The sequence below is a fragment of the Peromyscus eremicus genome, chromosome 1, assembly GCF_949786415.1.
Source record: "Peromyscus eremicus chromosome 1, PerEre_H2_v1, whole genome shotgun sequence".
Lineage (NCBI taxonomy): Eukaryota > Metazoa > Chordata > Mammalia > Rodentia > Cricetidae > Peromyscus > Peromyscus eremicus.
In genome coordinates this window covers 93,882,047-93,907,913 of record NC_081416.1, presented here as the reverse complement: position 1 = coordinate 93,907,913, position 25,867 = coordinate 93,882,047, and the positions used below count along the sequence as shown (strand labels likewise).

Here is a 25,867-nt window from a genome sequence, read left to right as displayed (position 1 = left end):
AAAATAAAAAGAAAGCCATTTCTTTTAAGCTAAATCCTGACAATTCTCAGCTGTCGGCCTGAGTAGCCAGGCCTGTAGCCCATTGTACCCCTCTGCTGCTTTTCTGGAATGGTATAGATTAGTGTTCACATTTCCTTGCTACGCCTTTAAGGGCTACAAGAATGCAAGGGAAGTCTAGAAAGAGAGGTGGGGTCTCCTAACAGAACTTCTTGGAAAAGGATCCTTGGAATTTCTGCCAGAAACTGAACTGAAATTCCAACACTGAGAACCAGGGGGTGGCCTGTGTTCAGCTAGGCCTGTGATTGGACTGCACAGTCCATTAAGGGAGGAGGAAAACAAAAGTAAAAAAGCTGGGGGAGGGGAAGGGCGGAAAGACCTCCCACCCCCACCCCAATTCATACACTCTAGATCTACAAGCAATATGCAGCCAGCCACTTGCCTGGAAAGGGTCTGTGCATGTCCAAGCTGAGGGCAGCAGATGCTGGACCCAGGGAGCTCTCTGCACCAAGTGAGCAAGCGAGGCCTCCAGGGACTGACTTGCCAACAGCTGGACTTGATCACCAGCTTGAAACTGAGATCATACACTGGGTAGAATAACAAGCGGACTTTGTTCTCTGGCTGTGCAAAGCGTTGTTTTCCAAGGAATTGCCACAGCGGCAGACAGAAAACCAGAGATCACACTACCTGGACCCTTAAGTCTCTTTAGAGAAACAAAGTGTAAGAAATTCTGCTGCTGGGGAGTGTACAGGATGATGATGACTCTTCGGAGAGCTTGTTCACTGGTTCTCTTCCTCACAGCATTTCTGCCCCCACCACAACATGCCCAGGACCCAGCTATGGTACATTACATCTACCAGCGCTTCCAAGTCTTGGAGGTAGGTGATGTGTGTTCCCCTCGCTGGGAGAATGTCTCTTGGAAGTCACTCTATTGTACCCGTACTTTCCTGTCAGCTAGGGTGCATGTCTTCCAGATACAGAGTGAATCATCGCTATAATTCCATTTACAGATGTTCGTAGCCTAGCAGTTCAGAATACCACTTCCAGTCCAGACCACTCTATCACTAGACTTTGAGCAAGGCTTCATTCTACACTTGGCCCTGGCAGTTTTTCTCACCTATAAAATGGACATAGAGATAGAACTTAACTTCAAATGATATTCTGAAAATTTAATGAAGAGATTTCAACTTTGAGAAATTGGGGGTGTTTTACTTTGGGTTATTAATCCGTACTCAGAGCATGACCTGGTCCACTGAGTAAATTTCCAGGTTGCTGAACATTTAAAACCCAACAGTTCAGTCTTCAAAGTATGAAATTACAGCTGTAGTCACATTTTCTTCATCTTTTATTGTATTAGGATGCTAACTGGTTCCAGCTTTTCTTTTTCCCTTTTTATGGTAAACTGTTGAGTGACTATAAAATTCGGTAGTATACACAGAAGCTCATCGTGAATTTTACTTTTTAATCTTAGCTGGATTTAGGCTTAGAAAGGAGATTTTTTCAGCAATGTTAAACAAAGGGGACACACTTGAGCTTCTACCTCATTAGAATAGGCAAAGACCTATGGTTGGGAATGTGGCTCAGTAGGTAGAGTGCTAGCCTAACACGAGTGCTGGCCCTGGGTTCAATGCCTGGCACGGAGTAAGCCAGGCGTTGGCATGTACCTGTAATCTCAGCATTCGGGAGGTGGAAGCAGAAGGATCCAGGAGTTCAGAGTCAGCTTTGGCTACATGGAAAGTTTGAGGCCAATTTAGACTATGTAAGACCCTATCTCAAAACAAAAACAAATGAACGAAATTCCATATTTTTATAGGCTAGTCACGTTCTTGGGAACAAATATAACCTTCCACTTTAAAATGCCTGGCTCTTGCACAAGTTAAATTGGCATGTTATACATGTTCTTTCAAGGACACTCTTATCTCAAACATTTATTTTCTATGTTTTCCTAAAAAAAATCTATAAATCCAAATGATGGTACCGCCTAGTTATAGTCTCAGTAAAGTAAATCCACAGAGCAATCTAAACACATTTCCTCACATTGTCCAGTGAGCAGGTAGGGGCCTGGAAGCTGTGGTGGAAGCATTCCCAGGCCCCAGGCCTCTGACTGCTCTCCTGCTCCCGTCATGGACACACTGCCAACCTCATCTGCTTAAAATGCCAAAAATTTGTTTAGGCTTCAGTAACAGTTAAACTCCTAGGTATGCATTGTCCTTTGGTACTGTGAGAGTTTGTCTACAGACAAGAGTAACGCACAAAGTAAGACATTCACAGCCCTGAATGTGGATTTGGAAAATCGGATATGCTCTGTAGATGCTTAGATACGTTCTGTGGAAGATAAAGATATGTCCTTTTCTGACCACTGGGTTCTAACCTGGAGGTGAAGCCAAGTCCCAGGTGGCAGGCACTGTCAAGGCAGAGGCTTGACAACTCAGGGATGCAGGGCCTGTCCTGAGAGGGGCATGTGGGAGAGTAGGAAAAGGGAAAAGAGATACTTGAGATACTTGAGAATTATTAATATTCATTGTCTCCCTGTTTCTATTTCAATCTCTGTCTCTCTCTTTCTCTGTCTCTGTCTCTCTCTATTTCTCAATGTCTGTCTTTCTGTCTCTGTATCTCTCTGTCTCTCTCTATTTCTCTCTATCCATCTCTGTCTCTGTCTCTCTCTGTCTGTCTGTCTGCTGCTGCTGCTGCTTTTCATGACTCTATCTCTTTCTCTTCCAAGTGACGGTGCCCTACACAATTATGTTTGGAGTAAAAAGTTTTACATTTGTGAAGAGGGTCTTAGTCAATGTCACCAAGTGAGCTTTAACTACCAACTCTGTGACCCAGCAACCCCATTTCCATTCATGTATTTTTCCATTCACCAAGTATTCATTGAGTATTACTATATCCTTAACTTGTGCCAGATGTAAGGGAATGGAACTTATTTCTGGGAATCTAGCCTAATAAAATAACTAAGGACATAAAAATGTAAATACATAGTTTTTTCCTTAACATTGAGTGGGAAAAAAATGAAAACTAAATGTTTCTTTAAAGGTGTTTAATAGAACAAACAATGGGATTTCAACTTAATAAAAAGCTTGCATATGTGTAAAGAAAATGCATATCTACACAATATAATGTTGTTCATCCTTTGAAATGAAGCTTATATATGACACTGTAGATGGACTTGCAAGATCTTCTACTGAGTGAAATAAGCTAGCCACTAGAAGATAAACACAAAATGAAAAATTTCACTGTACATTTAATCTGAAAAAGTTGAACTCATAAAAACAGAGAAGCATGAGGAGTAAGGAGATACTGATCGAAGAATATAAAGTTTCCATTAGAATAAGTTCTGGTGGTAGGGAGATGACTCAGTCAGTACAGTGTGCTGCCTAAGCATTAGGACCTGAGTTCAGATCCCCAGTTCCCACATGAAAAGTAAGGTGTGGTGATGTCCATCTGTAAGCCCAGTGCTGTGGAGGCAGAGGCAGGCAGTTCTCTGGGGCTTGCTGGCTAGGCAGGCTAGACAGTTAATGAGCTTCAGACTCAATGAGAGACACGACCTCAAAGCATAAGGGGTTCAAACGATTGTGAAAGGCAGCTAATGTTGCTCTGTGGCCTCCATGTGTACACCTGCATATGCACATAGACACACAGATGCGCACACACACACACACACACACACACACACACACACGAAAGAACATATCCAAGAGATCTATTGTACCTGTCATTACTATAGAAAATAGCAATACACTGCATACCTAGATATTGAGAGAATAGATTTTTACTACCTCAAAAGTAAATATGTGAAATAATACATGTCTTAACTTGCTTGATTTAATCATTCTACATCAAAATATCACATGTACAACAATTATATAGGAGTTTCATTTGTTAATTAGAAAAACATGATCAACATAAAAAAATTATGGTGTGTGCTATAATAATATGATAATATATAATAATATAACATAATCATAATAATGTAAGAACAATATTTAAATGTTAACAATATATCAGCAAGTTAAAATAAACAGATATTTAGTAAAATCATGTGCAAATATGTATTTATATGCATCATGAAATACATTTTAAATTGGAAAAATTAAAAACTAGTATACTAAATGTCAGTAGTACCTATGAATTTAGTATTATAGATTATTTGCTCCTTTTTATTATACTTTTCTAATAATCTTTTTCTATGAATGATAGCTATTTGCATTATGTAAATAATTGAAATAATTTGCAGTAATTTGGTAACTTGGTAATTTATCTCCTGTTTGAAGAAAGGACTGGAAAAATGTACCCAAACAACAAGGGCATACATTCAAGACTTCCAGGAATTCTCAAAAAACATCTCCATCATGCTAGGGAAGTGTCAGACCCACACAAGTGAATATAAGAGTGCAGTCGACAACCTGGCACTGAGAGTGGAGCGTGCCCAGCGGGAGATTGACTACCTGCAATACCTCCGGGAAGCTGACATATGCATCGAATCAGAGGAGAAAACACTGGCTGAAAAGGTACTTCAAGAAGCAGAAGAAGAAAAGAAGGTCCGAGCTCTGTTGAATGCAAGTAAGGGATTCTTCTATCACCCCTTCTAGGGCCTGACACACTTGGAGAGTTGAAGACTCTGTGCAGTTAGGAAGTGTGATCAGTGATGAGTGAGAACTGGGGGCATTCTTGTGTGTACAAGTGTGAGCAATTTGGCAGGGGTCTTACATCCCAATAGAATCCCACTGCAAGGAAATGGCTTTCTTTCCTCAGAGAGTTTCTAAAGACATCATGGAAGGCCAGGTCTACAGTCTGAGAGGTAGCTTGGGGGTCCCTTCCTGGTACATATTGGTTTAATGGAGACATGTGGTTCCAGATCCTTCTAGGGAGAGTAGCAGGCTGGTGTGGGCTACATCAAGGGCCCTGGGAACAGAGAACTGCTGCCAGTGTGTAACCAGCAACAGTTTGGAACTAGAAACTATGACAACCAAACCTCGGAACTGAGTACTACATTACATTGCTATTGTGTGCTATTTGGGATGGCGGCTTTCAGAAATTTGTCCCAGTCTTGTGACCTATCAGTATCAGTTCTAGGCTGTCAATAATAGTATCTAGTAGCTCATAAAATGATAAACATCACAGCTGAGAAGATTTTTCTGTGCATGTGTCCATTTTGTTAAACAGTAAGAAAAACAAGGCCCCCACCTGTATTTTGTACTCTGGAAAGACTTCACTGCAAATAGGGGGAATATTCCAAATTTGGGGAACTTCAGCAAGTTTATATAAGACATAATCAGCGTCATCTTTCTTTTTAGGGCTTCACATACCTTCTCAATGTAATCGTTTTAAGAAATTATGGGTCATAAGAAGGGTCTTGGGCCTGAGGATGTAGCTCAGTTTGGTAAAGTACCTGCCTAGGATGCATGAAACCCTGGGTTGCATCTCCAGCATGAGGTGGAAACCCGAGGATCAGCAGTTTAAGGATAGCCTCAGTTACATAGTAAGTTTAAGGCCAGCCGAACCTACATGAGACCTTGTCTCAATAAAAAATAAATGGAGAAGGTCTCTCTAAGTGAAGTGAACATTAAGGACACTTCAAGGGATAGCACAAGCTATAAAGACATGTCTATCTGCAAATCTGGCTGAGAGAAAACTATGTAGGGCAGGAGACTATAGAGAAATGAAGCTGAAGAGTTCTAAGCAAGCCCTGTGCTGGTGCCGATAATTACCCATCCATTCATTTGTTCACTTATTTACTGACAATTATTGAGTGTAACAGATATACTATTCCAGGTACTGGATGCAGATGATGAAATACCATGTGGTCTGTGCTAAGCAGACTGAGTGTGACTAGAGAAACTGCTCTAGTTTATTATAAATCTAGTTTATCATTATTCTAAACAAGAAAATGATATAAAGGAAGAGACTATGACCAGAGAGGGGACACTTGTCAGGAATACTGAAGTAATTTAAACAAATAATGACTTGGCATGAAGTATTATGGGATAGAAACGAGCTGGTAGATTTGAAAGCTATTCAGAGTTGAAATCCACATGGTTTGGTAACTGATAGTTGAAAGTATAGGATAAATGAGAGACATGAATCCAGGATACTTCCAAGGTTTGGGACTTAGGTCATTAACTGATTGGTATGAAATCTGTTAAGATAGAAAACCCAAGAGTAGTTTGGAAGCATGTGTGACTTGACAAATTTTTTCCAAGCACTGACATCTTCATTTGTTTACTGTTGCTATAACTGAATCGTACAAGGTAATTTATAAAGAATAGAAATTTACTTAGTTTATTGGAAGTTTTCTAGAGGCTGGGAAGTCTAAGAACACAATGTAGGTATCTACTTGGCATCAGGGGAGAGCCATTTGCTGCATTATGACATGGCAAAAGGCATTGCAAACTAGCTCAGAAGCCCCTTTTATTTATTTATTTATTTATTTATTTATTTATTTATTTATTTATTACTTATTTATTTATTTATTTGTGTGTGTGTGCATGTGAGTGCATAAGAGAGGGAGGGTTGTGTGTGTGCACATATGGAACCTAGAGGTCAACTTAGGGTGTTCTTCATATGTCATTCATCTTGGGTTTGTTTGTTTGTTAGATGAGGTCTCTCATTGAGACCTGGGGTTTACTTATTAGGCTAGACTGGTTGACTATTGAGTTCCAAGCGTCCTCTTGCCTCTACCTCCACAGCACTGGGAATGCATGCATGTACCCTAACACTGGGGTGTTTGTTTATTTTTCGTGTAGATTCTAGGAATGAAATTCAGGTCTTCGTGCTTGCAAGACATGAAGACACTTCTACTGAACTATCTCCCCAATGCTGTTTTGTTTTGTGTTATTTTTAAAGATCTACTAATACAATCATAAAAGATGCTACCCTCGATTTTTATGACATCATCTAATCCTAATTACCTCCCAAAGGCTCTACCTCCAAGTAATATGAACATATGACTTTAAAGACTAAGCCTCCAATATATGCCCTTTGAGGAAGGCACATTCAAACCATAACAACTTAAAACTTCAAAGTTTTCTCATTCATTTATTGGCTCACTGCTCATATTCTCCTCCATCTGTGCCAGCTCCATGAGAGCTTAAACACTCCACTGCAGGGCCTAAAATAGGATCTTTGTTCAAACAAATAATTGTCAGTAAAGAAGTAAGTAAACAAATAAATGAATGGATGGAGTGAATGCCAGTACAGCTTATTTAGAGTTTGATAGGAAAAAGAACATCTTAGTCCTGAGTCTGAAGAAAGAGCAGGGTGCCTTTCCTATCATATGAATCAGTTGATCTAGTTGGTCAAGTGAGAGATCCTTTCAGCCTTGTCCTTGTGCTACAATGAACTTTCCCCTCTGAGAGAGCACATCTTGGGGTGACAATGGGCATGAGAATACAAAGGGGAAATGAGCTAGAATCATCCTTGCAGGATGAATACAGGGACTTTTTATACATGGTAGAGGGACAGGAATGTAGCTCAGTGGTAGGGTGATTGCCCAGCATGTACAGAACTTGAGTCTGATCCATATCTCCAGTAAGGAAGTGATGAGGTGAATGAAGTGCTAAAATTGTCTGAGCTAGAATGTGCCTGAACTTTCCCAGAGGGCTGCAGGCAGGCCACCAAGCCCAAATGGTAGAGCTGTGTTCCTGATCTTTTCCTTCCCAGTGTACTCCCAGACCTGCAGACCTTGAGGTGAACCCTTCCCTGTTCTAGCTAGAGTGCAGCAGATTTCCGGACACTGGAGTTCATGCTTTCTCAACTCCATCCTCTGTCCCACTCTGCAGACACTGGAGATTGCCACTCACATGTCACCTCTGGAGCACAGATTCAATGATAGCTATTTAAAATTGAGCCAACCCTCATTGCCTTTCACTGTTAGATGGACATGTCTGCACCCTGTGCTAGTTTCTTTACTGCTTCTCTTGCTTCCTAGCTCCCCACTACTGTCACACACACACCTTCGCACAACTCAGCATAGATTACATTACTTCACTGTATAGTATTTTTCATTATTCGTCACCATTTGTTAGCAACAGCAAAAATGTCCACTCTACTCTTCAATCCTTTTATATAGAAAAAGCCTTTTTGCAAAGTGACTTGAGCCAATCTCAACTGCTGTTCCTCCCAAAGTATACATGTATAGTTATAACTTAAAGAAATATATAATGTCATGTGCATACAGGCACTCAACCACACATATTTTATTTATGTACATCTTATTCTTCTAACAGACCATGAATAAAGATCCTGACATCATCTTCTCTGTGTTCATGGGGTGTAGAACAGGAACCTAGCATAGAGGAAGAAGGCCAGAGAAATTATTCCTAGAAGAGAAATGGGTGGTAGAGACCCTGAAGAACAGAAAAAGGACACGTGACTCTAAATACAGTCACAGCCGTGTGATTAGTGGTCTCCTGACCTGGCCTGTTCTGGCCTGCTATTCTATTGCTGTGATAAAAACACTAACCAAAAGCAAGTTGGGGAGGAAAGAGTTTATTTGGCTTACACATCCCGATCGCAGTCAACTACTAAGATAAGTCAGGGCAGGAACTCAAGTAGGAGCAGAGGCAGGAATCATGCAGGAACACTGCTTACTGTCTTTTTCCTCATGGCTTAATTAGTCTGCTTTCTTATACAGCCCAAGACCACCTGGCCAGGGGTGGTACCACCCACAGTGGGCTGGGCCCTCCCACATCAACCATCAATCAAAAAAAAATGCCCCCATTGACTGACCCACAGGCCAATCAAAAGGAGGTGATCACTCAATAGAGGGTCCCTCTTCCCTGGTAACTCTAATTTGTGTCAAGTTGACAGAAACTAACCAGCATATGATATATTATTTTCAGACAAAGCTAGACTTAGAATGCTAGCTTAGTCCCCTGTCCTGTACATATTTTATAATGTGCCTGACCTTATTTGATTGTGTTGGTGGTGATGGTGGTAGTAGTGGTTTTTGCTTGACTGTTCTGGTAGATACTGTGCCAGATCAGTTTTCTAACTCTGTAGAACAGATCATCATAAATTCAGCGGCTTAAAACAATATGAGTTCATTATTACAGAGTTCATACATGGCTTCTTCAAACTGTATGACCAAAGCCATGGGCTTCCTGAGGCTCGGGTTCTGTAGGCAGCTCACAGTATGGCACTGAAAAGACAATTTTTTTCTTCAAGAGGTGCTCCACACCTCTTTTAAGAAGTTCTTTATCTGATCACATCAAGCCTGTCTATCATAATCATCCTTTTGATTAATCAGAGTCAACTTATTAATGACAGCCTCCCTGAACATTTGTCTTAAAGTGCCATGTGATCACAGTGTACACCCTCTCATATGCCCAGGCCCTGTCCATGCTCCAGGGAGAGAGTTAGTTATGTGGAGTCTGTACAGGACAGGGATCTTGGGAGCTGCATTAGTTATCTGACTCACAGCTACAACAAAATACCTGACAAAAGCCACTTTGGGAAGAAAGGGTTTATTTTATAGTTCCGGGGATACCGTCCATCATGGCAAAGACTGAAGCAGCAGGTAGCTGGTTATATTATGTCATCAGTCAGAAAGTAGAAAGCAGCGAATCAATCATCAATCAATCTCTCTCTCTCTACCACTGCCTTTCCTCTTTCTCTCTCTTCCCATCTCTTGGAGTGCTAGATTGAACCTAGGATCTCATCACTCTACCCCTGAACCATATCACCTGGTGGTTGATTTCTCCTTTTAATACAGTCCAGGACCCCAGCCCATGGAATGGTACTGCCCTCTTAAGGGAGAGTCTTCCCATTTCAGTGATCTCAATCTAGAAATGTTCTCACAGACATACCTAGAAATTTGTCTCCATTTCAATTCTATTTATTTTATTTTACTGTTTATTTATTTTAAGTATACGAGCACTTCCCTTGCATGTATGAATGTGTACCACCTGATGCTGAGGAAGTCAAAAGGCAGCCAGATCCCCCAGAACTGGAGTTTCCAGATGACTGTGAGCTTCCATGTGTATGTACATATAGGTCCTGTGTTGCTGGCCTTGAGAATGCAGCAACACTGGGTTGGTTGGGAATAGAACTTGAATCCTCTGCTAGAGCAGCCAGTGCTCTTAACTTCTGAGCCATCTCTCTAGCCTTCCATTTTGATTCTAAATCCCATAAAGTTGACTGTCACAATTAACCATCACAGGGACCATTTTGGAATTCCACCTACCACCATGCCTTAGTTTGCTACTAATTATCTAAACTTGTCTTTCTAGAAGATCCCACTATTCCCATCTTCTTGGGCTACAAGGACTATGCCAGTGGAACAGCTTTCACAAAAATCCTAAACTCTGAAGTCAGCACCTTGTGCAAGCAAACACCTTGGGATCATGGGTCAGAGAGGGCTCAGGCTACAGGGTTTCCTTCAGACTTTCTGTCTCAGAACATTTCTCTGGGAAACCTTTAGAGAACGGACAGTACAGCTACCTTATAAAATTCCATTTTGTACCTCAAGATACAAGTAAATTCTAATGCATGTTAGAATGATCATCTTCTTTCAGATATTTCTCAGGCAACTACTAAGAGGCATGTCCTGAAGAACAGCCAAGATGACTGTTTGCTAAACCATTCTCCATCGAGCTGTTCTAAAGCCTTCAACCTTTGTTTTGAGGTGTTTTCACAGATGAGGTCAATATGGGTCCCCAGTCTGAGGAATGTTGAGATTAAGTGAAATTCTTAGACTCTTAACTCCCCCACCTTGTATCCCCACCCCTTTCCCACACAAACATGATTTAGAGTAGAAGTGAGTGACAGATTTTAAAGTCATTCCCAATGTTTGGTGCTAAGACCATTGTTAAAATGAAACTTTGTCCGTTGTAATTGCCAGTTTATCACATAGCACCACTGGCACGTAGATTGAGAATTTATCCAGCTGAAGCCTTTGAGAGGCCACAGGCTGCATTCTTGAGTGGATAAAAGTATTGACCTCCTTTTAACTTCTAAGTAACTTTTGAAGAAGAATTCTCAGGGCAGTCAAAACAAGCCATTATGACAGATTTTATTTTCTTTCTCGAGTCCAGCTCCTTTTATTGCAAGGAAGCATGGGAGTAACCTCATGTAACCTTCACCCTGCTGCTGTTAGATAACTCATATCTTTTGTTAGATCATGTTTCCAAGAAGTCTGCTGAATATCTGAATGCCTCTGGAATACATTCAAGTCGACAGCTGCATGCCTATATTCAAACCCACTACAAACAAAACAAATAACTAAACAAACACCTCACTCACTGAAAACTAAAGAAAGCATGTCTGTGAGGCAACTCTCAAGGTCCATTGGTTCTTGATGAGTAGAGCAAAACATTAAGAGAACAATAACTAATTTGTAACAGATGTATTAACTACATAGGGGGAGACTCAAGGCCTGTCTGCTGGCAGAAATGTAGGAGATAGTAAGGGTGCTTGTGTGTGCGTGTGTGCACAAACCCAGTTTTGCTGTATTCTCAAGGCCAGCAACACAGTTTATCTGCTCCTGTATATTCCCTAGAGAGTGCATGCCCACAATTTCAGAAAGGTCTATGTACATAGAATTTCTTTTGTTCATTCATCTAAAAATCCTGTTTTGTGTGAGGCTATTTCTAGGTACTGAGGATATGACCAAAAGTTCCTAAAACATGTCATCTGGTAGCTTTTGGTTCCAATTGGTATGAACATTCATTCATTCTCTCTCACTCACTTGTTCATAGGTTCAGCAAATGTCTGATTAAATTCCAGATACATTTTAGACTTGTACTAGCATTAAAGACGGAACACTGGTTGTGATTTTTGTTCTCAAAACCACTTATAGTAAAGTAAAGAAGCAATCTAGACACAGAGGAAACAGTCCAGAGTGAGGACTGCTTTGATGGAACCATGTATAAGGTGTCACAGAAACATATTAGGTCATAGGGTCAAGGTTGCCTTGATGCTAGGAGTGATGGGACTATAACACTAGACAGTAACCTCAGGCTCAGTTTTAATCATAGAAAGGAGCTCATTAGCTGGAGACTGGAGTTAAGAGCATCCTAAGCAAATGAAGCCACATGCAGCAGCACAGTGTTAGAAAGCTTGGTGTGTTATGTGGAACAAATTATTTTCTAGAACTCAGGCAGAGCAGGATGTTGTGAAAAGTGGCGGGGGGTGGGGGGATCCAAAGGAGCGCTGAGCTCCCCGTGCTAAACAATCTTCCATTTGCCAGCTGGGCAAATGGGAGTAATGAGAATGGTAGCTAATATTTATTGATAATACATTTTAGGTTGTCTCCAAGTGGTGTGTGTATCTTAATGACAATTGTCATGTCATTGACAACAACCCCACCAGTTAGGTACAACCGCATTTTATATATCGGGAGAACAAGACTGTGGGAGAATAATTTGCCCAAGCTCACACAACTAAAGAAATGTCCAGGATGACATTCAAACCAACCCTGGCTTGCACACATGCCAGCCCCTCCCATCATCCCACTGCTGGGCTGAGCTATGATCAGTATGGGAGTGCCACAGCTCAGACAAAGGATTGAGAAAGGTCACTCTGGACACAGGGTACAGAACAGCCTAGCAACAGGAGAAGTTGAGAGCATATAGAAGGTAAAGACTAGAGCCAGCAAAGCAATGTCAAGGGTGATCACAGAGAGATATGAGTTGAGAGCATTCTGCCCTAAGAGTAGATGTTCATGCTAGAAGTTTCTGATCTCAATATGGGTCACAGTATGAAGACTATGATTCCATCTCACAAAAGATTGATTTACTTACATTCTGGTTAAGAAAAATCAGTTTCTTTCCCTGTTTTTTTCTTAATTTACTATTTTATTTTTTGAGACAGGGTCTTATTTATGTAGCCTAAGATGGTCTTGAGCTCGCTGCATGTCTGAGGATGACCTTGAATGTCTAATCCTCCTACCTCTGTCTATCTCTGGATTGCTGGGATGACAGGCATGCATCGCCATGTCTGGTTTTATGCAGTGCTTGAGTTAGTGCATGCTACTTAGTACTCTACCAACTCAGCTACTACTCCAGGTCCTCTTCACTGACTTTTAAGCAGGAAAACATCCTTGCTTTGTCCCCTACTTACTTCTGTGGCCCTCGATTGACCTCTCATCATTTCAGTAGAGTGCTTTCTTCCTATTATTTCTCAAATGCCTTCATTCTACCTGTACTGCTCTGTCTTCCTCTCCCCACGATTACAAGCATCTCCCATCCCTAACACTCACCTCACTGCCCCCATCTACTCCTGCCCCAGTACTCTGACTTGTACAGCCACGATGATCATCTTACTAGAATTTCAATAACATCATTTTCCCCCTAATGGCAACTGCAAACCCCAGGACAAACAAAAATGTTCTTTATAGCTCTATCTTACCATAGCTTTATTTAAATATTTTATTTTTCTCTACAAGGAATACCTGATGATGAAATAAAAACTACAAACACTGTTGAAACTATATGTATTTTGTTTTCCTTAATTGTAAAGGTAGATGAGAAGCCAGCAATCAAACACAGCAATTTTTAGTATTTCTCAGCTTTGTTTCCACCCATCCCTGATGTTCTATGCTATTTATTTTACCTGCTATTTTAAAAACATAATGCATACATCCATGCATGCCCACATTTCAAATGCTGTTTTTCCAAAATCTATCACAGTGCCTAGGATGAATGTGAGATCAGTATGCTCAGACCTGAAGTACTTTATTAGAAACTGGAGGCAACTGTTTGCTTGGGATTACACTAAGCCATTTTTTTTTCTGTTGTCCAGTGCTCATTCTATAGTTACTATTATTCTATAGATACTATCACAACTTTTTTATTTTTTCAGATAAAAACACTGTGGCTTAGAGAATCTTCCCCCACATTCCTGCTTTACCCAGGGGTCCATACCACCCCAGACATGAAGGTTCCTTCCTGAACACCTTCATTCCATATCAGCTATCTGTTGCCACATTAACATAACTCCAAACCACTCCAAAATTTGGGTTAAAGCAACACCCAATTCCTATTTCTCAGTAGTTTGCAGGGTGGGAGTACATTCTATTGATCTGGACCAGGACTGACTTGCCTGCACATCCCCATTCTTGCTTGACATGTTGATGAGGAATGACATGTTGATGAGGAATGACTTATTGAGGAGGACCTCTTTTGAGATGACTTGGTTGTCCTCCACATACCATCTGGCTCTCCTGGAGGCTCATTCTTATCATGAATGAAGATGTCTCAGAGAGAAGACAGAAGGGCACTTAGCTTTGTCATTTTTACCACATTCTTGGTGGTGGTGGTGGTTTTTTGTTTTTGTTTTTTTGGGTTTTTTTTTTTGAGGCAGAGTTTCTCTGTGTATCCCTGGCTTTCCTGGAACTTGCTATATGGACCAGGCTGGCCTCAAACTCAGAGATCTGCCTGCTTCTGCCTCCTGAATGTGCTGGGATTAAAGGTGTGTGCCACCACTGTCCCGCCATTTTCACCACATTCTTTTGGCCAAAGCAAATTTCAATTCTGGCTCCAGGGTCCATACTTCCTCTAGAAACTCTAGTTGCATCCCATATTGGGTTTTGGTTTTGATGCTCATGGAAGCAGGGAGCAATCAAGATCAGTTTTTAGTTATGCAAACGTATATGTGAGAACAGAGAATCTGTTGGTTGACGGGTTTGAGGAAATGAAACAGAATCAGTGAGAATGCTAGAGTTCAGATTCAGATGAGTATGTCTTAGATGATCACACATTGAGACAAGATGGAGAGGAGAGAAGAAAGTGACATTTCTTTTATAGGAGTGCAGATGACTTTGTTTTCTATCCAAAAATGTAAGAGAATGGCAGTGTCACAGCTAGAAATGGAGTACATGTCTATCCTTTTTTAGTTTACCAAGAAACTTATTTAAAAATTAACAGACGTGGCCTGGAGAGATGGCTCAGCAGTTAAGAGCACTTGTTTCTCATGGAGAGAACCCAAACTTAGTTTCCAGCACCCACAGGATGGCTCACGTTCATCTGTAACCTCCAGTTCCAGGGGATCCCATGTCTTCTTCTGACCTCCAAAGACATACATGTGGTGTATATACACACTTACAGGCAAAACACCCATATCCATAGAGTAAATATATCCTAAAAAGATTTTAAATCAAAACATTGAAAACAGGGCTTACAAATGAGAAACAGATCGAATCAAGGAGTTTACCATTATAACCTTGGAATGCTTGAGATGTTGCAATAGGCAGGTACCTGATGTAAAGTGGCAGTTGTTTGAGATCAGAAATCCCCCAGATGATGGGCCAGTTCCCTGCTTTGCCTCACATGAATATTTTCTAGCCGCAATGCTCTTGAGCAGTCACAGAATGTTTGCCATCTTAAAACTTATTCAGGGCTCCAAAGAGGGCATGCTGAATTTGGTTACAGATACTGACTTTGCCACATTCATAATTAAGCTAGTGAGGCTGTAGTATGTACCAGATGTTCTTCCAGGGAGAACACAAAGTAATGAATGAAACAGATATGACAAGGTCTTGAATCTCACCACATTTCCTTTTTACTGAAGGGACTATGACAACAAATAAGTCTGCAGATGAGTATGTAATGTATCATAAAAACATAACAGACACTCAAGGGAAGAAAATCTATTATGACAAGGAGGTTATGGAGAGCTGGCTTCTTCTAGAATACTGTGTCAGAAGGAAGTTTGCCCATGTTGGGGTACAGCTATAGGAACCCCAAGGTGGAAGCTGGCTGGACTCTCACTCAGAGCTTAGACATCATCCTGGCGTTCAGGAATTCTCCTGGTGTTCTCTGCTTGTTGCTGGTGAATGACGTACACCTAAATAAAATCTGTTTCCTTCCTCATACGCTATTGCTAATCACCAATACAGCTGACTAGGCTTGGTTCTAGGTACCTTAGAATATTCTAAATTTAGCAACTGAAAATGTAGGAACCTAGAAATGCCTGCAGTAAGTGTTTAATGGGAGGCTCTGTGTGGTCATCAAGATCAACATGTACAATGTTATTGTATGCTAGGCCCTGATTAAGCCCTAATATAAGATACATAGCTCTCTAGCAACACCACATCAGTGTGGATCACTAAGGAACATCCCCTACAAGGCAGCGCTCCTGTTTTCCTGCCATCCATCCACTGAAGCACTCAGACAGTGAGATGGCCCTTGCTAATCTATTTGCTTTCTAAATTAGCAGAGTAGAAATTGAGATCACAAGTTTGGGCAGTGACAAACAACTGCACTGTCTGAAACTAACTGGTCCCTGAGTGTGGAGCATAAGCAAAAAGAGTCTGGATAGTGAGACGGGTACATATTGTGTCCTAGGCACTTGGGGAGGTAAGAAGGAAGAAGAAGGTGAGAAACAGAAAGAGGAAGAAGAAAAGGTGGACAAGGAAGAAGAGGAGGTGTTGGAGGAGGAGGAGGAGACTCCTTGCAAGGAACTATCTAGTCCAGTGTAATGCCTGTCTTAGCACTTTTCTATTGCTGCCAACAGACACTATGGCCACAGCAAACTATAGAATAGTGGTTCTCAGCCCTTGGGGGATTGAATGATGCTTTCACAGGGGTCACAGGTCAGATATCCTGCATATCAGATATTTACATTACCATTCATAACAGTAGCAAAATTACAATTATGAAATAGCAATGAAATAAGTTTGTGGTTGGGGTCTGTACAACATGAGGAACTGTATTAAAGGGTGGCAGCAGTAGGAAGGTTGAGAACCACTGCTTTAGAAGAAAAAGTTTATTGGCATTTACAGTTTTAGAAGGTGAGTCAATTACCATTATGGTGGGTAGCGTGGCAGCAGGCAGGCAGGAATGGCACTATAGCAGCAGCTGAAAGATCACATCTGATCCACAAACAGGAGACAGAGAGAGAGAGAGAGCTAACTGGGAATGGCATGGGCTCTTGAAACCTCAAAGCCTAGTGACACAGCTCCTCCAACAAGAGCACATCTCCTAATTCTTCCCAAACAGTTCCACCAACTGGGGACCAAATACTCAAACATGTGAGCCTGATGGGGCCATTCTCAATCAAACTACCATATTACCCATCCTGAAAGAGGGCTACACAGATGGAACCATTCATTAACTGGGGCAAGAGTAAGGCATTAAAAAGTGAAGATTTATAACAAAATTTCATAATGTGGTGAAAAATGCTCATGGCTTTAGAAAAATTTTCTTTTTAATGGGCTCTTACTAAGCAAACTTACTAGTCTTTTTGTGCCAGTGTCTCATGTATCTGTCTTCCTTCTTGAGTCCTGGTTTATCATCATCACCTGGCTACCCCAATCCAACGAATCAACTCCTCCCTTTCTAACTGTCCCTCGAATCCCTGCCTGCCACTCTTTGGCACCTTGAATCTGTACTACACTTATAAACTCAGTGCCTAACTTCCCTGTGTCCATCACCCCACCTCCAAGTCCTCACCCCCAGCCACTTTTCTACCAGAGATGAACCAAAGTCTCTAATAATCAGATTGAGTCACACTGGAGGAACACGTCTTACAGGTCCAGCAAGTGTTATTCATAAGAAGGAAAGTATTTTAAAAGTTTCAAATAAGTGATATTTGTGTATGAATTCCTTGAGAGGCCTTGGGCTAAATTCTACACTAATAGCTTGTCTGAAATTTTGCCTGTGGGGGAACCACACATTTCAATGTCTTGGTTTGTGCATGGAAACTTTACATAACATTTTCTCTGTTGAATAATTTGCATCTTAGTTGGACTCAAGTTTTTTTTTTTTAAATTTATTATTTCCAATCCTTCCTTAACTCTTTCCTCCTGTTAAGTATCTTTCCCCAAGAGAAACACAGCAGGAAATTTTAATTTATCCTTTTACTGAGACACTGGAAATGTATGCTCACTAATTTCTAGAGAAACTTAGACAATTTTAGAAGATTATCCCTGATAAAAAGATAGAGCACACCTATCCTAAACTCATAGCTTTAGGGCCGGCACAACAAAGGCTGGATTGACAAAAGGAAGTTCAAAGACTGGATTCCAGAGCCCCCAGGTCTCCAATACCCAGTCCCAAGCTCCATCATATATATGTTCATTATATAACACAGGCTATTCTGGGACTCATAATGTAGCACAGATGGGCCTCTAATTTACTATGTAGGCCAAGCTGGCTTCAAACTTGTAATCTTCCTGGGTCTGCCTCCCAAGTGCTGGGATTATAACCTGCCCCTCCATAACACCCTCTCTTCTGTTTTTTATTTTATTTGCATTTTTGGAGCTAGGGTCTCATGTAGCCCAGACTGGCATCCAAATTGCTGTGTAGCTCAAGATGATCTTGAACTAATTTTCCTGATTCTACCTCTAGTATTACAGGCCTATACTACTATGCCAAGTTTTGTGCAGTATTGGGGATCCAACCTAGGGCTTCATGCATACTAGGCAGGTACCCTACCTACGCATCCATATCCCTAATCCCTACTCTTCTGTATTATAAAAGGATGTTTTCTTTTTTCTTTTCTTTGAATGTAAATTTTTATTGATTCTTTGGGAATTTTACATCATGCACCCCAATCCCACTCACCTCCCAGTCCCTCCGTATCTGCCCTTCACCTTTGTAGCATCTCTTCAAAGGAAAATTTTAAAAAATAATAAAATAAAATAAAAAATAAAAATATTAATTAAAACAAAAACAATAATAAAAGCAAAACAAAAACAATAATAAAAGCAAAACAAAAACAATCAAACCACCACAACAAAAAAACCACCTCTGCTCCTCTGTCTCTCTTGTCTCTCCATTACCTCTTCATTCATCTTAGTGGCACTAAGAGCTGTGATGTGTTGTACAGTAAACCCTTTTACACAAACAGCTTTACTTGCAAATATTCATTGTGTAATGAATCATTGGTCTAATTCAAGGCCTCTGGCTTCTGATACACCATCACTACTGGACCCTCATCAAAACTCCTCTCAGATAATCTGCTGTTGCCTCTAGTCATGGAGGTCCCGTGGCTGTGGTTCCACAGAACCAGTCCTTTTATGCACTTCAGCAGGTCATAGATGGGGTAGATGTTGGAGTGGACCAACTCAAAGCCCTGGATGTGTGCCTGGGTGGTAGCTGAGTTGGTCAGTCAGGCCTCTGAGACCATCCCCCTCAGGCAAGGAGCAGAGCCTTCTCTCCTAAAACTGTGCTTAGGGGTGGACCCAGCTCTCCTGAGTTGTGGGGACAGCTCTCCTATGAGGGGCAGGAACAGCCCAGCATGGCCTTTGGATTTCAACCCCTGTGGTAACACGGGCAACAGACATCAACACAGACCCTCGCTGCAGCAGGATCAGGGACCCAGACATGGCCTTCGGCAGTAGCTTGGGCCCATTTGTCACCATGGCCCTAGTGGTAGCACAGGCCACCCAGATCAGCAAGGCCCTGGGAGCAGCATGGACCTTGAACAACAACACGAACTCAAGTGGCACCCAGCCCCCAGGCATCCACATGATCTTCAATGGTAACAGTAGCCACGGACATCAACACGGACCCCAGCTGTGGTATGGCCACAGACCCAGACATGGCCCTTGGTAGCAGCCCAGGCCTGGATGTCATGAAGCAGGCAACCCACAAGAATGTTTTCTTATAGACAAGAAACACATATTCCTCATTCTAAGACACAGTCCTTACATAGCTTAGCTTTAAGTCTGTTCTTTCCTGGCAGGAAGGACAGGCACTATGGGGACCACCTGCTGGAAGTAGATGTCCTGACACTTCACTGGTCTTTCTCTAGGCACACCAGTACACATGGCTCCCAACCCTTCCTACCTACCACACACACTACCCTGCATCTGAGGCTGCCTGGGAATGTCCTGGCTCCCACTTCTGACTTTAGAAGACCCCTTCACCTTTGACTAGCTGTGTGACCTTCCCAAGAAACTAATGCATGCCTTAACTTTCTTCACTTGTTAACTAGTGATTAAAATATATGTCATGGCTACTTATTATGAGAATCACATAAATTATTATGAAGTTATGCAGTACAATACCAAATGGATTCTATGTATTTGTAAGATATTTAATAACCTACTCAACCCTTGGACTTGTTCTTTAACATGGAATATCATATGGTTATCTTTAGGAACCCATGGACCTTCTTACCCATCCCCTGTATAATCAATCATTCTCACCCACTTCTCACCCACTTCTCCTCGGTGATCATCATAGGATCAAGGAAGAGTGAGCAGTGGCTTCAGCTAAGCCAGGTTCAGTTGTGTTAGAGATGGCACCCTGGGAATCAGGGTGGCTGTTCCACTTCTTCCACACATTCCCTCATCCTACAATAGCTCACTCAGTACAGCAGGATGTACATGTGCTCCTGAGATGTTTAAAGTCCCTGGATGCCTTTTCTAGTGTCTAGCTTCTTATTGTCAGGTCACCCACGACAATGTTGACACATGAAAGCAAACCATCATGCTGTTGGAGCATGTTAGGAGGACATGGCAGCACCTGGTAGCTGAGAGACTTTGGCAGCTCTTCTCCAAATATGGCCTCTGGCACAGTATGAGCCAGGTGAGGCCACTGTCTCTCTACCTAAAGAACTGACTTCCTGGGACTTGGCTCTGTCCAGCTAAGCCTATTCTCCATTCCATGTGTTTTCTTCAGAAAATGTGGGGTCCATTTTTTAATGAAATAATGGATTTTAAAGTATCTTAAAAGCTTTGAAGTGCTTTATGAATGATTATTTACTTAAGATGGGTTTGCAGTCAGAACCTAGAAGATGCTAGTCTGTTTAGATCCTAGCAAAACATCTGAGATTTTTAATTTCTTCACACAACTGCCATTTACTGAATCCTCAAAGTATTGAATTAAGTATTTGGGTACAATATTAAACATGAAGATGAAGCCTTGTTTTTGGAGAGTCTTGTGAGGGAGGTGGATAATAAGCTAGTAAAGAAACAGATAAAACAGTTAACAGTGTACTGAATGATCTCAAGGAAAGAAGCCCATTAACGAGATGATATTGGAAGTAAGACTTGGCCAGGTATGGTAGTGCAGGCATACAATCCACTTGTGAGTTTGAGGCCATTCTGTGCTACATAGTGAGTTGGGGGTATGCAGTGGGGTAGGTTACTTGAAGAACGAATGGGATCCAATCCATTGTGCAAAGTTCAAGGGAAAGAGTGTTCCAGGTAGAAGGATTCTAAGTTCAAGATTCCTGAGGCAAAAAAGAAATTTGGCATGCTCACAGAACATAAAGAAACTATGTAATTAGAACACAGTGATACACAGAGGATGGCTCACTAATGATAAACAAGGGCCACATTGCACAGTCTTATAGGCCATGGCAAGGAATTAGGATGTTATCTTGTGTGTGATGGAGAGGGAGAAAATGTTTAACATGTCTGATCCCTCTTACTCCGTGGAAAGTATACTTGACATATAGATGAACAAGCAAGAGTAAAATCAGGGAGACAAATCAGATAACATTTGTAGTGATCTAGGCAAGAAATTATGACTCATGGTTTTCAGGGGAAGAGTAGGTGGTAAGATATATAGTTGACTATTTTTATTGAATTTTGCAAAAAAAAAACATTTAAATATAATATATTAATTATTTGATAATTTCATATATGCATGCATGCAATGTATTTTTATTATTTTCACTCCTACTCCTCCAAACTCCTCAGCCCAATCCAAGACCCACTCCCTACCTACCTCCTCATGTCCTTTAAAAAATTATTATAACCCACCAAGTCCATTTTGTACTGCCCATGTGCTCGTGGATATGGGGCCATCACTGGAGCATGAATGACCTACTAGGAACTACACCCATAAAGAAAACTGGCATTCTCTCCCCTAGATACCATCAACTATCAATAGCTCTCTAACTAGGGATGTTGCTCATGACCCTAAGCACTAGCCCCCTGCCACACACACTACAGCTGGAATATTGATTGGATTGATCTTATGCAGATAGAGTGAGTGCAGTAGTCTTGTCTAGTCCTGATGATAAGGTTTCCTTCCAGTATTCCCTGAGCCCTGGCTCTTATAACCTTTCTGGACCATCTTCTGTGTGGTCCCTGAGCCTTGAGGGGAGGGAGTATAATATAGATGTATCATTTGTGGCTGAGCACTCTCCAGACACTTGCGTTCTGCACACTGACAAGTTGTAAATTCACTGTCTTCTACTGCACTAAGAAACTACTCTGGTGATGTCTGAGAGATGCACTAATGGTTGGGTATAGAGATATCAGTTTGGAGAGAAGTTTGAATCTATATCCATTTAGCAAAATAATCATTGATTTACCCCTGTGGCCTGTGAGCTCCCTAACAATGGGTTCTTGGCCAGATTTATAGAGATCTACCAAAATGTCCCAAATTAGAACTGATGACCCACTTTTCCTGAAATGACCAGTAGTGCCAACCTCTTGAACGTGGTCACAATGATGATTCCAAGGGGCTAAGGTCATCTGGAAGATGACACACTTAAAGGCCAGGTGGAAGAAGCTTATACCACTCCTGTCTATATCCCACCAGGCAAAAACAAGTCAGTGCATGCAGCTTAACCACAAAGGAGACTATGAAGTGTAGTTTCATGTGCAATGAGAGTGACCTGCAATAGAATTGGAGGAGCACAGATCCTGATCTCTGTCACACTGTCAGAGAAGAAACTGGAAAACCACACAGAAACAGAGATGGGGGAGAAGGCATCTTCAAGGAGGAGGAACTGATCAATGCTGTCATACTACAGAAGATGAAGTAACACACCCACATAAAAGAGTGCAGGAATTTTCATTTAGGAGCTCCCTGGTAGCATTATCAAGAACAGATTATGTTGTACAGTGAGAGTGGGAGTGAGAAAGTAAATAGAAAAAATACAGACTGTTCTGTAGGAGAAGCTGAGGATGAGATGGTGGGAAAGATAACAAAGTATCCAGAGATTAACTAGTTGGAGATATTTGTTTATTATTAAGACAGGATCTTATTATGTAGCCCTGGCTGGCCTGGAACTGCTATATAGACTAAGCTGGTCTCAGAGACACAGAGAGCTGCCTGCCTCTGCCTCCAGAGTGCTGAGCATACACACCATGCCTGATCATGAGATTTAAAAATAGTAATAAGCAAGATAAATATAAGTTAAGACTAAGGGGCTAGTCATGAAGAAAAAATTAAAGATTATGAGATGATTGAGGCATCTAGAAGCTAGGATAGAATGTGATCAAAATACAGTGATTATATTACTCATGGAAAAGAGAAAGAACACAGCTTCTTCTAAGAAAATTCTACAATTAAGGGACAGGTAATGGATAAAGTTCATGTCTAACTGTGTTTATTTCTTCGAAAGAGTTCAGGCCTGTGTTCCATTTTTGCTCTAGGATTTTCTGAGTGAAACTCTTCTGTCTTAGACCACGGTATCATAGCAGAGATGGGAGGATATTCTCTACTGGTATTAGATCTGAAGGGAAGCAGTGTTCGTTAGGTGTGGTAAGTCTTCTAGAAAGAAGACAGCTCATGTTCATGAATAATCTGTTCTTTTTCTCCTGTCTGGCTAGGCTGTGACAACATGCTGATGAGTATAAAGTCTCTGAAAATAGTGAAGAAGACCATGGACCCAGATGGCTCTTGGATGAAAGATGCTGGTGGTAACTCTGCAAAAGTGTATTTATTAATTGGATCTAGACACAACACAGTTTGGGAATTTGCAAACTTGAGGGCATTCATGGAAGATAGCAGCAAGCCTGGCCCCCGGAAGCTAGTCTTACCACTTTCCTGGCAGGGATCAGGGCAAGTGATCTACAGAAGCTTTCTATTTTTTCACAATCAAGGAACTTCTAATGAGATAATTAAATACAATCTGCAGAAGAAGACTGTGGAGGATCGAATGCTTCTCCCAGGAGGGGCAGGCCGAGCACCCATCTATCAACACTCCCTATCCACTTACATTGACCTTGCTGTGGATGAACATGGGCTCTGGGCCATCCACTCAGGACCGGGTATCCAAGGCCATTTGGTTCTCACGAAAATTGAGCCAGACACTTTGGGGGTAGAGCATTCATGGGACACACCATGTAGAAGCCAGGATGCTGAAGCTTCATTCCTCCTGTGTGGGGTCCTCTATGTGGTCTACAGTTCCGGAGGCCAGGGCCCTCATCGTATCACCTGTGTCTATGATCCACTGGGCACTGTTAGGGAAGAGCATCTGCCCAATTTGTTCTTCCCCAGGAGGCCTAGAAGTCACTCCATGATCCATTACAACCCTAGAGATAAGCAGCTGTATGCCTGGAACGATGGCAATCAGATCATTTACAAACTCCAGACAAAGAAAAGGCTGCCTCTGGAGTAATGGACAGCAGCTTGGAGGGGGAGTTGTGTGGCTTGGGCAATGGTTTTCCAGAACACTGAGGTCACAGCCCCTTTACAGTGTAGTACCCCTCTAGATGCACACAAAAATAGAATGTAAAAGTTTAATTACATATTATTCCTTTCCCAAATGTCATTGCCTTAGGTATCATTTGAGAGCATAGATGAGGCCATCGTTCCAAAGTTTTGACCAATACCCCATCTTCATCCAAGTCTGATGGGGCTTAAGACCTCCTCCATCTAATCTTAGTCCAAATCTTTCCTTATTCCAGCATTTTCTCTGACTCTATTCCTCTTCCAGCAATTAGGATATTGCCACCCCTGATACTCACTGATTTCTTCTTTGGCTTTCACTCAGGCTCTGTCCTCTTTTTCAAATGCTTATAAATAATTTTTCATTGACCGTTACTTCTCTTGTTGCTATGACCAAATACCTAGCAAGAGACAACTTAAGAGAGAAAAGGTTTGTGCTGGCATATAGTTTTAAAGGGGAGCCAGGCACAGTGGTGCATGCTTTTAGTCCCAGTGCTCAGGAAGCAGAGGCAGGTGGATCTCTGTGAGTTAAAGATTAACCTGATCTACATTGTAAGTTCCAAGCCAACCAAGGCTACAGAGGGAAACCTTATCTTAAAAAAAATGGATATAGTCCATCACGGTAGTAGTGAAAGGGTGGTAGCAGTGGCATGAGACAGCTGTTCATATTACATCTGCAATCCAGAAGCAAGGAGCAGACCAGAAATGAGGCTGCACTAAGAAACCTCAAGGCTTACCCTCATAGTAACTCACCTCCTCAAGTTAGGTCTCACTTCAAGGCCTGCACGCAGCTGGGAACCAAATGTTCAAGCACACGAGCCTATTCGGCACATTTCACATTGAGACCATAACACTCAGGAAGCACTATTTCTTGTTGATGTTTAATTTTTATTTCCTCTAGCCTTGCCCTTTGCTAAGCCAAGTGGATACAGTAACAAAATAAAAGCATGAATAGTTGGATGTTACTTCCTAGTTACAAGGCCTTTTAATATTGTTTAATTCTCTTTTTACCTTTGTAGGTACATACAAATCTTTATAGTCGCTAAGCCAGAGAAACTACAAAATGAAAGAGCTAGAAAAGATCACAAATATCATAGTCATTCCATCATCCAAGGAAGGAAGTATCAATTATATACTTTTGTTCACCTATCCTTAATCATTATGTCCACCAGTTCAGCCTAAAAATAATAGTTTGCCCCTTAGGCAGTTCTCATGTCTGCACAAGGTCTTTTTGTAGGTCTTTCAAAGTCAGCTTTCTCCAGAAAACCAGCCCAAGGGTAAGGACAAAACTCTAGCCTCATCTTGTCTTTCTGTTGCCTGCTTCTTTCTTCTTGCTTTAAATATAATAAAAGTGATATTAAGCAAATAACCTCATCAGGTTATATTTGTCTATATCCCCCCAGCACGAAAGCTTTCCAATATTATCTGTGTTGGGCTTACTGTAAACGTTCCCTAACACACGAAGGCCCTTGGTAAATACACTAGTCTGGATGGAAGCCAGGTAGCAGACAAGCAGCTTTGCCACAGCAGGCTTGCGGGGCATTACAGAGGGTAGTTGAGAGGGACAT

The 25,867-nt window shown here is 41.5% G+C and overlaps 1 protein-coding gene across 1 annotated transcript; it reads left to right on the top strand.

Moving 5' to 3' along the window:
* Positions 1-418: 418 nt before the first annotated feature.
* Olfml1 (olfactomedin like 1) lies at positions 419-24,665 on the top strand. Its single transcript, XM_059251788.1, has 3 exons — positions 419-875; positions 4,272-4,560; positions 23,459-24,665. The coding sequence occupies exons 1-3, from the start codon at positions 750-752 to the stop codon at positions 24,247-24,249; spliced, it is 1,206 nt and encodes a 401-aa protein (XP_059107771.1). The 5' UTR covers positions 419-749; the 3' UTR covers positions 24,250-24,665.
* Positions 24,666-25,867: the final 1,202 nt, after the last annotated feature.

Coding starts and splice junctions, on each gene's coding strand:
- Olfml1 (XM_059251788.1), top strand. CDS start 750: ATGATGATGACTCTTCGGAGAGCTTGTTCACTGGTTCTCTTCCTCACA. Junction 876..4,271: donor AGCGCTTCCAAGTCTTGGAG/GTAGGTGATGTG, acceptor TCCTGTTTGAAG/AAAGGACTGGAAAAATGTAC. Junction 4,561..23,458: donor CCGAGCTCTGTTGAATGCAA/GTAAGGGATTCT, acceptor CTGTCTGGCTAG/GCTGTGACAACATGCTGATG.